Source organism: Pseudophryne corroboree, chromosome 8, assembly GCF_028390025.1.
Source record: "Pseudophryne corroboree isolate aPseCor3 chromosome 8, aPseCor3.hap2, whole genome shotgun sequence".
NCBI classification, from domain to species: domain Eukaryota; kingdom Metazoa; phylum Chordata; class Amphibia; order Anura; family Myobatrachidae; genus Pseudophryne; species Pseudophryne corroboree.
In genome coordinates, this window is record NC_086451.1 from 416,558,640 (window position 1) to 416,575,128 (window position 16,489).

General features: G+C 45.7%; 1 protein-coding gene and 1 long non-coding RNA gene across 5 annotated transcripts in view; one reads left to right on the top strand and one right to left on the bottom strand.

Moving 5' to 3' along the window:
* Positions 1-16,489, bottom strand: part of LOC134949388 (calpain-1 catalytic subunit-like) — a 91,563-nt gene that overhangs the window by 50,608 nt on the left and 24,466 nt on the right. The window contains exons 11-19 of one of the 4 annotated variants that reach the window (XM_063937931.1): positions 13,171-13,328; positions 10,820-11,028; positions 10,409-10,445; positions 9,557-9,613; positions 9,320-9,380; positions 5,686-5,744; positions 4,887-4,955; positions 4,188-4,260; positions 2,481-2,597 (exon numbers count right to left, since the gene is read on the bottom strand). In XM_063937931.1, coding sequence (XP_063794001.1) covers positions 2,481-2,597; positions 4,188-4,260; positions 4,887-4,955; positions 5,686-5,744; positions 9,320-9,380; positions 9,557-9,613; positions 10,409-10,445; positions 10,820-11,028; positions 13,171-13,328 — 840 coding nt within the window. The remainder of the gene's footprint in view (positions 1-2,480; positions 2,598-4,187; positions 4,261-4,886; positions 4,956-5,685; positions 5,745-9,319; positions 9,381-9,556; positions 9,614-10,408; positions 10,446-10,819; positions 11,029-13,170; positions 13,329-16,489) is intronic. The other 3 variants (XR_010183153.1, XM_063937932.1, XM_063937933.1) reach the window with 3 other exon arrangements.
* The window catches only part of LOC134949389 (uncharacterized), a 37,078-nt gene continuing 24,450 nt past the window's right edge, over positions 3,862-16,489 (top strand). The window contains exons 1-4 of the long non-coding RNA XR_010183154.1: positions 3,862-3,927; positions 4,912-5,395; positions 5,496-6,142; positions 13,239-13,335. This is a non-coding gene — a long non-coding RNA (uncharacterized LOC134949389). The remainder of the gene's footprint in view (positions 3,928-4,911; positions 5,396-5,495; positions 6,143-13,238; positions 13,336-16,489) is intronic.

A 16,489-nucleotide genomic window follows, 5' to 3' on the forward strand; every position in this document is an offset into this window, starting at 1 on the left:
ATCTGATACTCCAGCACCCTGCAGGTGTGATAATGGAGCGTTATCAGGGAGTAATGGCATATGATACTCCAGAACCCTGCAGGTGTGATAATGGTACATTATCAGGGAGTAATAGCATATGATACTCCAGAACCCTGCAGGTGTGATAATGGTACATTATCAGGGAGTAATGGCATATGATACTCTAGCACCCTGCAGGTGTGATAATGGAGCGTTATCAGGGAGTAATGGCATATGATACTCTAGCACCCTGCAGGTGTGATAATGGAGCGTTATCAGGGAGTAATGGCATATGATACTCTAGCACCCTGCAGGTGTGATAATGGAGCGTTATCAGGGAGTAAAGGCATATGATACTCCAGCACCCTGCAGGTGTGATAATGGAGCGTTATCAGGGAGTAATGGCATATGATACTCCAGCACCCTGCAGGTGTGATAATGGAGCGTTATCAGGGAGTAATGGCATATGATACTCCAGCACCCTGCAGGTGTGATAATGGAGCGTTATCAGGGAGTAATGGCATATGATACTCCAGCACCCTGCAGGTGTGATAATGGTACGTTATCAGGGAGTAATGGCATATGATACTCCAGAACCCTACAGGTGTGATAATGGAGCGTTATCAGGGAGTAAAGGCATATGATACTCCAGCACCCTACAGGTGTGATAATGGAGCGTTATCAGGGAGTAAAGGCATATGATACTCCAGCACCCTGCAGGTGTGATAATGGAGCGTTATCAGGGAGTAAAGGCATATGATACTCCAGCACCCTGCAGGTGTGATAATGGTACATTATCAGGGAGTAATGGCATATGATACTCCAGCCCCCTGCAGGTGTGATAATGGAGCGTTATCAGGGAGTAATGGCATATGATACTCCAGCACCCTGCAGGTGTGATAATGGAGCGTTATCAGGGAGTAATGGCATATGATACTCCAGCCCCCTGCAGGTGTGATAATGGAGCGTTATCAGGGAGTAATGGCATATGATACTCCAGCACCCTACAGGTGTGATAATGGAGCGTTATCAGGGAGTAATGGCATATGATACTCCAGCACCCTGCAGGTGTGATAATGGAGCGTTATCAGGGAGTAATGGCATATGATACTCCAGCACCCTGCAGGTGTGATAATGGTATGTTGTCAGGTAGTGATAGCATATGATACTCCAGCACCCTGCAGGTGTGATAATGGTACACTATCAGGGAGTAATGGCATATGATACTCCAGCACCCTGCAGGTGTGATAATGGTACACTATCAGGGAGTAATGGCATATGATACTCCAGCACCCTGCAGGTGTGATAATGGAGCGTTATCAGGGAGTAAAGGCATATGATACTCCAGCACCCTGCAGGTGTGATAATGGAGCGTTATCAGGGAGTAATGGCATATGATACTCCAGCACCCTGCAGGTGTGATAATGGAGCGTTATCAGGGAGTAATGGCATATGATACTCCAGCACCCTGCAGGTGTGATAATGGAGCGTTATCAGGGAGTAATGGCATATGATACTCCAGCACCCTGCAGGTGTGATAATGGAGCGTTATCAGGGAGTAATGGCATATGATACTCCAGCACCCTGCAGGTGTGATAATGGAGCGTTATCAGGGAGTAATGGCATATGATACTCCAAGCACCCTGCAGGTGTGATAATGGTATGTTGTCAGGTAGTGATAGCATATGATACTCCAGCACCCTGCAGGTGTGATAATGGTATGTTGTCAGGTAGTGATAGCATATGATACTCCAGCACCCTGCAGGTGTGATAATGGTACACTATCAGGGAGTAATGGCATATGATACTCCAGCACCCTGCAGGTGTGATAATGGTACACTATCAGGGAGTAATGGCATATGATACTCCAGCACCCTGCAGGTGTGATAATGGAGCGTTATCAGGGAGTAAAGGCATATGATACTCCAGCACCCTGCAGGTGTGATAATGGAGCGTTATCAGGGAGTAATGGCATATGATACTCCAGCACCCTGCAGGTGTGATAATGGAGCGTTATCAGGGAGTAATGGCATATGATACTCCAGCACCCTGCAGGTGTGATAATGGAGCGTTATCAGGGAGTAATGGCATATGATACTCCAGCACCCTGCAGGTGTGATAATGGAGCGTTATCAGGGAGTAATGGCATATGATACTCCAGCACCCTGCAGGTGTGATAATGGAGCGTTATCAGGGAGTAATGGCATATGATACTCCAGCACCCTGCAGGTGTGATAATGGAGCGTTATCAGGGAGTAATGGCATATGATACTCCAGCACCCTGCAGGTGTGATAATGGTATGTTGTCAGGTAGTGATAGCATATGATACTCTAGCACCCTGCAGGTGTGACTAGTTTCTGAAGAAGAGGAGGGGAGTAGAATGGGGTCACCTAGCAGCCAAAACATGTCTGTGTCTCTTTAATGTAAAATCTGTGTGTAGTCTGTGTGATTCCTTTTGGTGCATGTTTTGGAGGATCACCTGTCAGACTTTGAAGCTTCAGGAGACAGCAGATGAAATCGGGGTAACTGAGAAAGCCCTCAGAGTCTCCATATCTGACTTGGGCCAGGCGTACCAGGAAATCATCCACCGGAAGACCTGAGGAAGACAAAGAAATTGCTGTATTTGTAATTAGCCTATTCACTTTACTTTTCCTCAGTCTAACTTAACCTGGAGCACAACGTGCCGGCGACTGACTGCCGCCTGTGGGAAGTGGGCCTGATACAGGGAGATGCAACATTGTTCCTTCTCTCTCCAGGCACCCTGGGTCCTCTGTACCTGTCCTGCATTATTTTTTATTGTGATCCCTTCAAATGTGTACCATCACCCAATGTAGCCAAAAAGATTTCAGCAGTAGCTGAAAAAGAAAATGTAATATGCTTACTCTGATTTGTGGTGTATTGTTGGTAAATAAAAAGTGCTATGAGAAGAACAGGAATCCATGTCTCTATATATTTCACCTGTGTGATCACTGTGTTGGTCATATACCCATAGGAACCAATCAGATTCTAGCTATCTTTTTAATACAATGTGCTAGATATATGATAGCTAGAATCCGGTTGGTTGCTATGAGCAACTTCTCCAATTGTCCTCTTTAGAAGGTTTGATACTAAGGTTGCTATATATCTCTGATTTTTCCAGAACCGTACCGGAATTGGAATCTGTCCCGCCTTTGTAAGGTCTATTACACTGCCTCTGCATCGGAGCCAAACAACCGTAGGTAGGGTTACCACCTCATCCCTTTAATTCTGAACACATATTAATTACACAGGTTCTGTGGCTGGCTGACTTCAAGACTCCATTTCACCTGGCTTTAATCAGCCACAGAACCTGTGTAATTAATATATGTCCAGAATTAAAGGGATGAGGTGGTAACCGTAGCCATAGGACACTAGGACCCAGCTATTAGCTAGAGGCGCGTCTCCGACATCTGTTACTGCGCATAACCGCACTCCGCTACATCTTTCCTTTCCATCCAAGCTAGAGGATATGCCCATGAGTGTCTCACAAGTCTGGGAGTGACTTACACCATACCCTGGGGGGCCGGGGGGGAAAAAATTGTTGGGGGGGGAGGGGGGTTGTAATTGAAATACCTCAAATAAATTGTGTTGAAATAATTATCGGGTACAATTGAAAGTGTTTTGAAAACCCCTGGAATATTGTGATGGTTCTGCTTTGGCTTTTGGTAAGAACCGGATAAGGGCCCTGGAATTGGATGGTAAAAGAGAGGGCGGGTTCTCCATCCATTTAGGCCCATTTTGGGTCTTTGGGCTGTTAACCTCACAGAAGGCCAATTAGGGCTTTCAGCTGTACAGGTGTGTTAATAAGGCTGTCAGCCTGATCCTCTTTGTCTCACATTGCCTGGGGAAAACAATAAACTATGGCATCTCTGTGAGAGAACCCTGCTGCTTGAAAATCAGTGAGCCTGGTAAAAACTTCTTGTATTTTATTTTAGTGAGTTAGGATTATCCTGTGTATAGTTAGTGCTGGACGGCAAGGTATTTATTTTGATGTTTGTTTTTGTTTTTCTGTACAATAAAACAGTCTGAGGCCAGATGCACCAAACCAACCGACTTGTGCAATCACTCAGCTGCTGCACACTGCCATCTACCCCAGGAGATGGTGCCTGTTCCCCAGACCCTGTTACACTTAGTACTGCTGTATATTCAGCAATGTGTACATGCTTACCTGCTGCCTGTAGAGCTGGTACTAGCTGGTCCCTGTGGATTCTGTCAGTCATGTGTAAGGTGCAGAATATACGCTGTGGGAAAGCAGATGGTAATAGTTACCTATGTCTATTCTGAGCGTGGGGACTCAGGCATCCCAATCCAGTGGGCATTGGGCCTTATTCAGACCCTGTCGTAGCCACTGTGATTGCGCAAATGGCCACTTACCGGCCGTCTGTGCATGCGCAGTGGCTGTAGTGCGCGCAATAAGCCATTATGCTATCACATCCAGAAGGATGTAATTGAATCATGATTGACAGGTGACAAGCGTCCAGCATTTCCTGGAGGGGCCAACCTCTATTTGAGGTTTTCGTGATGTGTTCGCAATTCAATTGCAATCACATCACGAGGCAGCGCCATACACTCGGGCGGCAGCTGGTATGTGATTTTAGTGGTCACAGATTTTGCTAATATTGTAAAATCTGCCACCAACTCTGAATAACCCCCATCGTCCCTAATTGACAAATTATTAAATAATGCTAATTGAGTTTTATGAAACTGGGACTTTTGGGAGGTATGTTATAGGGAATACAATGTATAGTATAGTTTCATTTGTGGCTATGACATAAGAATAAAAACCAGCAAGCTTAGAATGAAAGCAGAAAATACAATGTGTACATGGGAATAGCTATTTTATGAAATCACACAGGAAATAACCTACTGTGCCGGCTGTGATTCTCTTCCAGAGGGTGTCAAACTGCTCCCAGGCCAGGGCTCCCACAGCGGTTATCTGTCTGGAGTCACATCATCATAACACAAAGACGGAGCACACAGAATAAGACAGAGGAAAAGTTGTGTGTAACGTTCCTACACAAAGGGATTAATTCATGTTTGTATGCAAATGCGATTGCGATTTTCTAAACTAAGGACCTGCCAATCCCAGACCATTTTTCAATCCCCGCTACCGGGATTAAAAAAATGGTCAATCCCGGGATTGGTTTGTTTCCAGTGTCGTCATAGTCGTCGCCCCGCACCACACACAGAAGAGACGCTAAGAACACCAACCGGAGGATCGCCGAGCGCTAAGTGACGTCACCCGCTCACACCATTCTTACCACCCAGCTCCACGTCTCTCACCGCTGGACGCAGCGGCGGGGAGACACTGACTCAACAACTCGCCACGGACAGCCGGGCTCCACCTGGCTGAGGAATCCCGTGGCCGGGAGCAAGGTAGGGAAAGTTAGGTTGTTTCTTCACGGACTGGTTATCACAAAAGAAGCTCCAAAAGGAGCTGTAAACATTACCACTAACCAATCTTTTTTTTTTTCAGGTGCCACACACAAAAACAGCGCTTGTTTTATACATTTTTATAATTCCCCCTTTTTTCCAACAAGCAGCTCCATCACAGCGCAGAAAACATTTTTTCTCTATATAGGTATTTTGATGAGTTATTCTTGCTAGGTAAGGAGTCATGCTGTGGGACAATATAATCCTTGTACTGTATTAAAGCATCAGGATACATCCAAGGAGGCGATCAGGGAGCGGCACATCTCCAGGGTAAAGTCCGGCAAGAGGGGAACTGCAGAAACACCAGTACAGAAAGATGACACGCCATTCCTGGACAGGGGTCCCCTATACCCTCTCACTCCCACGTTACAGTATTACAATTATGAAATTAATGGTCAACCAGGTGTATGAACCAAGAGGCAGAACAGTGCATTGCCAGGCCCCATAGGAAAATAGGGTAAGGGGCCTGGGGTTGCTGTTCTAGACTCCCAGGCCACCGCCATGCTCTCAATAAAGTAGAGCGGACTCTTCTGAGAATGTGGGGTCTACTGCTTGCACCCAGTATACAGAAGAGGCCTCTGGGCTACTGATCTGAGAACAACGAGGGGGGGCTCTAGGAGATAGGAGCTACCAAGCATTGCTGAGTCTCCCTCATTATCCTACATTCTGTGAGGAGCACTGCCACACAAGGTAATGAGAATGAATGTATATAAAATTATTCTTATCCAAACAGTAACAAAGATGTCATAATTCTATATAAAAACAATGTAAATGGTAATCGCAATGAAATGAAGACTGGAATAGATGAATCAGCCTCACCTGCCGGAGTGTCTGAGTAAAGGATGTTTGTGCAGTGATGTAAAGGTGTGGGGAGAGGATGCTTGATGTATAAAGTCATAAGCAGGAGTGGCATAATGTAGGGTGTGTAGAGCAGATTGACAGCAGCACATTGTAGGCGTATGTCAGGTTAGATGTCACCTGTGATTTGGCATCATATGGAAAATATTGAGGGGCCGATTTATTAACATTATTTTTAGTAAAATAATGTGAAAAAGGGTATTAACACACCCTTTTTTTACATTATTTTAGAATCACCTGAATGTATTAAATGGCATTTGGAGCAGTTTTTGTGAAGCGTTATCAGCATTATCAGAGCGCTCACTGCGATATGCTGCCTCCTGTACAGCTTTCTCTGACTGTAGGTATGTAGGTATATATATATATATATATATATATATATATATATATATATATATAAATATAGGGAGTAATTGAGACCTGATCATAGATATGCAAAAAAACGCACATCTATGATCATTTTCTCTGACATGCGGAGAAGTTAGACAATCAAAAGGTTTACAGCGTCAAAAGGTCATCAATAAATATTTTATTTTGTGTTTTTAAACATTTTTTAACCTAATTTGTTGAAATGCGTCCAATGAGGCAAAAGTTGTAAAAGAATGAAAACCCCTAAAAAAAAAGTGTCCACATTTTGACTGTCGACCCTATGGTGTCGACCAAATGACTATCTTTTAACTGTCTATCTATACATAGGAACCCAATTATCGCATTGCAGATTGGGGCGATTTTATCACATCCGCATCCTCAGATTTCCCCCTAGGTGATATGTAGGATAATGAAAATATGTTACGGGTGATCTTATACATACAGTAGTGCATTTTAGGATGGGACTGACAAGGGTCTAAGCAATAGTCTATTCAGTCTTTCTCTGCTACTCGACCATTATAGCCCAAGTTTTGGAGCGGCCAGGACAGATGATATTTAGTTAGTGACATTATATTTAGTTAGTGAATATGAATATGAATGAGCAAATCTTGTGGTAATTAGTGACCTGTCTGCTCCTACGACTGCATCAGTGAGAACTAGGGTTGGTAAATCACCCGTCCTGTATCAATCTTTTGGATGGAGACATAGGGGGATATCCAATTAGCCCCGGTAATTTACCGGGGTTAATTGTCCCGCCAGGGGGCTATCCTATTACTCCTGATAAGCCAGGAGCGGTGGCTTATCGGGGGTTACCTAATGCTGCACTGGGTGCTGCTGCTGACAGCTCCCGGAGCAGTGCTGCTCCTCCGGCTTCCCTGGTCACAAGGGCGCTCCCCCCTCATGTGACCGGGGACAGGGGAGAGGGAGGGATGCGGACACAATGCTGCCCCGGCTTCTCCGCTGGGGGTCCCCGCACTGGCAGCTTCCGGGCCGCGGCGCCATGCCTGCAGTCCCAGCCTACTGCTGCTGCAGCGGGCATGGGACACTGCAGGTTGTCCCAGTCGTCGGAAATTTTGAGGCAGGCGAAACCAAATCCCCAGAAACAGCCCCGTTTTCTTGCGAAAATGGGGCTGTGTCTACCGAAAACACACAGGTTTCACTGGACCTGTGTGTTTTCGGGAGAAGGGTATAGGATCAAGAGGAGAGGTAGTAGACTAGGGTGAGAAGTAGTGAGTAAATCTCCATCTTCCTTTGTAGGAATAAATAAAGAGAAGGTGATAGAGGAAGCGTGGAAGGGACTGAGCAGGTTGCTGGCTGAGGAAGAGGAGACCATTTCATGTAGGATGTTTTCAGTCTTGTCCTTGAAGTAGGACGCAAGATCTTGGACACTGACAGTAGCCAGTGAGTGTGATGTGGGAGGTGTGAAAACAGAGAGGCACTTAGGACTAGAAGCTTGAGCAGAGAGGAGAGACTGCAAATATGTTTGTTTGGCATTGTCCAGAACCTTGTGATAAGAGATAGTCTTTCTTACATGTGAAGTAGTTGTGAGGATTATGAGATTTACACCACTGAGGTTCTACTTTAAGTGTTTTCATAGATGTAGCGTTACTTTAGATTCCCATGGCTGACAATGATATCGGCATGGAATGTGAAGAGTAGCTGGAGACACTATGTGACGGGCTATTTCTAGGGATTGGTTAAAATATGATACAGCAATCTCTGGAGAAGCGAATGTAAAAAATTGGCAAGAGAAGTTGTTGCATGGAGGTGGAAAATTGTTGTAATAATAGAATTAATATTTCTGCAGGTTTGAGGAGGCTTAGTAAAGTCCAGTAACAGTGAGATTGTAGTAAAGGAGGAGGGTGTGTAGGTGGTTGTGATGTAAGAGAGGAAAAGGAGTGTTAAGGAATTCAGAAATAGAACATTGTGAATACAAGATCAATGCAGCGGCCGGTCATACTGATGAGTGAAACACTCAGTACACTGGGAGAAGCCAAGAGAGGAGGATGCAGAGTAGTTTGGAAGCACAAGGAGAATGTGGATCATCAATAGGGCTGTCCAAATCACCTATGTTGGAGGTGGGGATATCAGGCAATAAGAAATGAGGAAGCCAAGCAGAGAAACATTTAAAAAAGTGTTGGCATGGTCCAAGGAGACAATAGGTCACAGCACAACGTGGTAGAAATGTAAATGTGTAATATTGTCTGCTCCCAGGCCTGGCGGTGTAGGTGATGTGGAGACCATCATGTGAAAGGACTGCAGGGAGAGGCAGTATCTGATTGATTGTGTGAGCCATGTTTTTGTTATTACCAGAAGGTTGATGTTGTTTGAGAGAAAGATCACGGATGGATGTTAGTTTGTTACAGACAGAGCATGCATAAGTATATTAGCTTATGGTGGCTAAAAACCTTAATAACACACTACCTATACTAGGTGCAAGTGATACACCTAAGCTTTGCTTACATGGAAAGGCCCAGTTACGCCGCACAGTCACGAGTGGAGAAGCAACTTAAGAAACTTAAGATACTTACGAATGTATCGCCTGTATTTGATTCCGAAGCCTGTGCAGTGCCAAAAAATTGCAAGATATGCTCCACAAACAGCAGTGTGTTCAACTCCATAATGTTCTGATTTACTCACCAAACTTGCTCAGTAGTGAAGCCAACAGCTTGTGAAGTTGCACATCATTGACTCTGCCATCCTGTGATTAAGCAAGAGAGAGGAGTAGGCCCTAGGGTCATGTAGAGGATTGGTAAGAGACATCAGTAAGAGAGACTGGTAGTGAATGCAAACCAAAAGATTCGGAAAAGTCTTCAGTAGGAAATAGGAAAAAGATTGTATTTTATGCATTGCATCTTACTGCATCATGGGATTTACCTGGTCTGCATACTGTACAAATCTGCTCCGACACTGATCCTCTGTGGGGCTCACAGCCTGTAATAGACAAACACACTGGTCACAGCACGTTCCAGCATTATATAACAACCTCACAGTGCACACGGATGAATCAGGAACGTTTCTATCCTACTTGCATATTAGTGATGGCACACATAGCATGTAAGTTGTCCTTGAGTAAAACAGAAGCTCAAAGGAGGTAGAACCGATGGTTATGCTTGATATACCTACAGGTGGGCTGATATCTGGACTTGTTTTCCTCTCTTAGGAGGCACATTACATAAATCCCGGACAGTGCAAGTTGGGGTACATTTACTAAGCAGTGATAAGAGCAGAGAAGTGAGCCAGTGGAGAAGTTGCCCATGGCAACCAATCAGCACTGAAGTAACATCTATAATTTGCATACTATAAAATGATACAGAGATGCTGATTGGTTGATGGGGAAATATCTCCACTGGCTCACTTCTCCACTCTTATCACTGCTTAGTAAATGTACCCCCATACATACCCATGGGCAGATGTTCCTTCACCCAAGGTGCTTTACCCTGTGATTGGTTCACCTGATATCACTGCAAAGTGATCAAAAGGGAAAACAGTGATCACTGGTGATCTACTGACCAGTACTACAAGCGCTGCAAACCCATACATGACCATTTTTACAACAAAAAGAAGAAGATAACATCCCTATAGATTTTCTTTCTTCTCCTGGGGCAACACCTGCATTTGTTTTCGTGGACCCATTTCCCACTTAGAACTGGGGTTATCCATACAATGGGCTCCTGTATACAGCTGTGCTGAAGGATTATCACAGCGAGCTAAGCCGTGTGCACTTACCAGAATAGCTCCACAGTTTGCAGGATCTACCACTGACCTGAAACAGGTGAAAGAACAATTAAAACCACTATCATGTGAACTAGCGGTAGATAAGTGCAAAGACCTGTGTATATTTACTCTTTGATGTATAGACTGAGGTTTAAAGACTGTCTCCTATATACTGCATAGTTTGTACATAGGAGGAGCAGAAAGCAGCTGAAAATAGTGGAAAACGTGGCACGGTCACAAAAAGCAGAGACTGAATAGCACATATACTGTCAATATCCTATTTAAATATATTTTACAAAAAGGATTCCAAAGCCAGAACGTGAGAACATGATATAATTTTATACTGCTCATTCAGCTCCGCAATGACCCCCTATGTTCCCTAACCAACAACATGTAGATGTATTTATCTGTGACTATCATTACCTGGAACCACTTTCCTTCTCAGTCAGGACCCTGATCAGAAACTCTCCCTCATCGGACTCCTTCTCTAAGGATGGGATGATTGTATAGTGTCCGGGTGGCAGGCTCGAGCAGAGGACCACCTCTCTGTGATTATCACAGGGTCCGACACTAAGCAGTGGCTGGGAGGAGCGGAGCAGGTCTTGGAACAGATACGCATGGCTGTCACCCCCCTGACATAAAACACACAGACAAGAGGCTTAGTTAATACTGAAGACCAATGTGATGTATCCCAAAGCCACCAGATGTAGGCTTTCATTTAATAAATACGAACATCTAATTGGCTGTTATCAGTTACATTTCATCATTGCTCTTGTACCATGTCATTAAATAAATCTCTACGTTGACGTGGCTGCACAGCATGGATACTCAACTCTAGAACACAAAACAATGATGAATACATATTTCAGAACCCTCCACCTTAGAAACTGCGAGTATCCCCAAAACTAAAATTGTGACTTGCAGAACGTGTAGTCCCCTGTTGCTATGCAATGTGGAGGCAGCTATTGTGTGGGTACAAACAGTATTCATGAGAGCACAGTGAACTTTGGGCCTACTTCAGAGATGTACCCGATGTTTACCCTCATCTCCGATGTTTTTATATCTGCGCATGTGCAGACCTGGACCTCCGATGTCGCTCGCAGTGCCCCAAATGCTGCAGAATGATGGACGTGCTGGTGGTAATTGGGGGCGACAACGGGAAGCGTTCCAGAAAATGGGGACCTGTCCTCAGAAGCACCTACACTGGCCTGGGCAGCGGGATTTCACCGGACACCTCTGAGTCAGCCCCTCTGTTCCTATAGCTATTTTGTTAGAGGGACTTCACTCCAATCCCCCAAATTTTGGTGACTAGGGGGACATTTACTAAGCAGTGATAAGAGCAGAGAAGTGAGCCAGTGGAGAAGTTGCCCCATCAACCAATCAGCAGCTCCGTATCATTTTATAGTATGCAAATTATAGATGTTACTTCAGTGCTGATTGGTTGCCATGGGCACTTCTCCACTGGCTCACTTCTCCGCTCTTATCACTGCTTAGTAAATGTCCCCCTTAATGTATGTAGCTCTTTACACTTTCCATAGGAATCCACAAAATGTTATGCCCTTTACTTATCTGTATTTTGTGCTCTCACGTAAGAGGAAGATAAACACATTTATCGCTGTTTTAGAATATGAAGGGAATGAACTGTGAAGGTGGAAATGCTGGCAAAAAAATGGGTGTACAGTATTTAGGGCTTTTTAACATCTCCACATACATGAAAGAGTTAATACCAACGACAGCCCCGCCAGTGCTATGAGTTGCCAACTTTGGCTTGTTATGTTTTGTCATTAAATAAAACTTTTTTTGTTTTTGAATGTGATCTATTTTTTAACGCATATTTAAAAAAAAAACCAAAAAAACCTAGCGGAACTGAAAGCTCAGATGTGGGCTGTGGTGATAAGGGATACTACCAGTGGGGTATCTATAATGGGTGTGGATCAAAAGATCAACAATGGTTAGATCGACAGTCAATGAGTTGATATCATATGGTCAACATGCATTAAGGCGACAGGGTCAAACGGGCGACATGGAAAAAAAGGCAGACTTTAGAATAGGTCGACAGGGTCTAAAGGTCAACATGGAAATGGTCGACACAAGGTTTTTTTTGTCATTTTCGCTGGCAACACTTCGGGCAGGTTACTATTCCCAGTCATAGTCCACATGGATGGTTTATAATGAAAAAGTTGAAAAATAAAAATACAAAAACAACTCATGTCGACCATATGTGTGTCAACAATGGTCATGTCGACCCTTTGAACAACCTGTCGACCTTTAGCACCGTCAACCCTTTATCTGTCGCCCTTTCGTATCTGTTGATCTAATGCATGTTGCCCATATGGTGTTGACCTATTGTCTGTCGATCTAGGATCCAGAACCTATCTATAATGGGGGGTGGTATTCAGTATGCCGGCTGTTGGGATCCCGGCGCTCAGTATACCGGCGCCGGAATCCTGACACCCGGCATACCGACAACTATTCTCCCTCTTGGGGGTCCACGACTACCCTGGAGGGAGAATAAATAGCGTGTGGCGAGCGCAGCAAGCCCGCAAGGGGCTCATTTGCGCTCAACCCACTGTCGGCATGCCGGCGGTCAGGATCCCGGCCCCGGTGTGCTGGGCGCCGGGAAACCATACTACACCTTATAATGGGTGCAGGGTGAGTGGTGCATAAGGGTTCAAGGTCCAGGAGGACTTATACCTCACACTCTGTACCCATTTCCTCAATATTTACCTCTCTGGAGTCCTGTATCAGCAGCAGCAACACTGCATATATGTTACCTGAAATATGTGACATGCAACACGCATGTGTGTGGTCCTTCGTAACCTCTGGTGTTTCTGCATAACAGATACAATAAAGCTGCAAGATGGCTGCGCCCCAGTGCTGGTGTCATTGCCCAGGAGAGTGAGGGAAAACTGGGGATTCATCCAATAATAATCTGTGAGGTAAAGAAAACTGGGGATTAACCTGTCCCCTCCCACTGCAGGGGGACACAGGGAACACAACTATGATACAAGGAGAATATAGGGCTCTTCATCCAAAATGGGTCATCCAAAACGGTCACTTTAAAATCCAGCTTACTGTCGCTTTTGGCCCACCCTATTAATTCACTATAACTTTTACCTAGTTTTCCTAAAAAATCTAATTGTAAAAAAATTACAAAAAAATAAGAATTTACTCACCGGTAATTCTATTTCTCGTAGTCTGTAGTGGATGCTGGGAACTCCATAAGGACCATGGGGAATAGCGGCTCCGCAGGAGACTGGGCACAACTAAGAAAGATTTAGGACTACCTGGTGTGCACTGGCTCCTCCCTCTATGCCCCTCCTCCAGACCTCAGTTAGGATACTGTGCCCGGAAGAGCTGACACAATAAGGAAAGGATTTTGGAATCCCGGGTAAGACTCATACCAGCCACACCAATCACACCGTATAACTCGTGATACTATACCCAGTTAACAGTATGACAAATAACTGAGCCTCTCAACAGATGGCTCTAAACAATAACCCTTTAGTTAGGCAATAACTATATACAAGTATTGCAGACAATCCGCACTTGGGATGGGCGCCCAGCATCCACTACGGACTACGAGAAATAGAATAACCGGTGAGTAAATTCTTATTTTCTCTGACGTCCTAGTGGATGCTGGGAACTCCGTAAGGACCATGGGGATTATACCAAAGCTCCCAAAACGGGCGGGAGAGTGCGGATGACTCTGCAGCACCGAATGAGCAAAATCAAGGTCCTCCTCAGCCAGGGTATCAAACTTGTAGAACTTAGCAAACGTGTTTGAACCCGACCAAGTAGCAGCTCGGCAAAGTTGTAAAGCCGAGACCCCTCGGGCAGCCGCCCAAGAAGAGCCCACTTTCCTCGTGGAATGGGCTTTTACAGATTTAGGATGCGGCAGTCCAGCCGCAGAATGTGCAAGTTGAATCGTACTACAGATCCAGCGAGCAATAGACTGCTTTGAAGCAGGAGCACCCAGCTTGTTGGGCGCATACAGGATAAATAGCGAGTCAGTTTTCCTGACTCCAGCCGTCCTGGAAACATAGATTTTCAGGGCCCTGACTACGTCCAGCAACTTGGAATCCTCCAAGTCCTTAGTAGCCGCAGGCACCACAATAGGTTGGTTCAAATGAAAAGCTGATACCACCTTAGGAAGAAATTGGGGACGAGTCCTCAATTCCGCCCTATCCATATGGAAAATCAGATAAGGGCTTTTACATGACAAAGCCGCCAATTCTGACACACGCCTGGCCGAAGCCAAGGCCAACAGCATGACCACTTTCCACGTGAGATATTTCAGTTCCACGGTTTTAAGTGGCTCAAACCAAGGTGACTTAAGGAAATCCAACACCACGTTGAGATCCCAAGGTGCCACTGGAGGCACAAAAGGGGGCTGAATATGCAGCACTCCTTTAACAAACGTCTGAACATCAGGCAGTGAAGCCAGTTCTTTTTGGAAGAAAATCGACAGAGCCGAAATCTGGACCTTAATGGAACCTAATTTGAGGCCCATAGTCACCCCTGACTGTAGGAAGTTCAGAAATTGACACAGCTGAAATTCCTCTGTTGGGGCCCTTCTGGCCTCACACCACGCAACATATTTTCGCCATATGCGGTGATAATGGTTTGCGGTCACCTCCTTCCTAGCTTTAATCAGCGTAGGGAGGACTTCCTCCGGAATTCCCTTTTCCTTCAGGATCCGGCGTTCAACCGCCATGCCGTCAAACGCAGTCGCGGTAAGTCTTGGAACAGACAGGGTCCCTGCTGCAGCAGGTCCTGTCTGAGCGGCAGAGGCCATGGGTCCTCTGAGATCATTTCTTGAAGTTCTGGGTACCAAGCTCTTCTTGGCCAATCCGGAACCACAAGTATAGTTCTTACTCCTCTCCTTCTTATTATTCTCAGTACCTTGGGCATGAGAGGCAGAGGAGGGAACACATAAACCGACTGGTACACCCACGGTGTCACTAGAGCGTCCACAGCTATCGCCTGAGGGTCCCTTGACCTGGCGCAATATATTTTTAGCTTTTTGTTGAGGCGGGACGCCATCATGTCCACCTGTGGCCTTTCCCAATGGTGTACCATCATTTGGAAAACTTCTGGATGAAGTCCCCACTCTCCCGGGTGGAGGTCGTGCCTGCTGAGGAAGTCTGCTTCCCAGTTGTCCACTCCAGGAATGAACACTGCTGACAGTGCTAACACATGATTTTCCGCCCATCGGAGAATCCTTGTGGCTTCTCCCATCGCCATCCTGCTTCTTGTGCCGCCCTGACGGTTTACATGGGCGACCGCCGTGATGTTGTCTGACTGGATCAGCACCGGCTGGTGTTGAAGCAGGGGTCTTGCCTGACTTAGGGCATTGTAAATGGCCCTTAGTTCCAGAATATTTATGTGTAGGGAAGTCTCTTGACTTGTCCACAGTCCTTGGAAGTTTCTTCCCTGTGTGACTGCCCCCCAACCTCGAAGGCTGGCATCCGTGGTCACCAGGATCAAGTCCTGTATGCCGAAACTGCGGCCCTCTAGAAGATGAGCACTCTGCAGCCACCACAGTAGCGACACCCTGGCCCTTGGAGACAGGGTTATCAGCCGATGCATCTGAAGATGCGACCCGGACCACTTGTCCAACAGATCCCACTGAAAGATCCTTGCATGGAACCTTCCGAATGGAACTGCTTCGTAAGAAGCCACCATCTTTCCCAGGACTCGCGTGCAGTGGTGCACCGACACCTGTTTTGGTTTTAGGAAGTCTCTGACTAGAGACGATAACTCCTTGGCCTTCTCCTCCGGGAGAAACACTTTTCTGTTCTGTGTCCAGAACCATCCCCAGGAACAGTAGACGCGTTGTAGGAACCAGCTGCGACTTTGGAATATTCAGGATCCAGCCGTGCTGTTGTAGCACTTCCCGAGCTAGTGCTACTCCGATCAACAACTGTTCCCTGGACCTCGCCTTTATAAGGAGATCGTCCAAGTACGGGATAATTAAAACACCCTTTTTCCGAAGGAGTATCATCATTTCGGCCATTACCTTGGTAAATACCCTCGGTGCCGTGGACAGACCAAACGGCAACGTCTGGAATTGGTAATGACAGTCCTGTA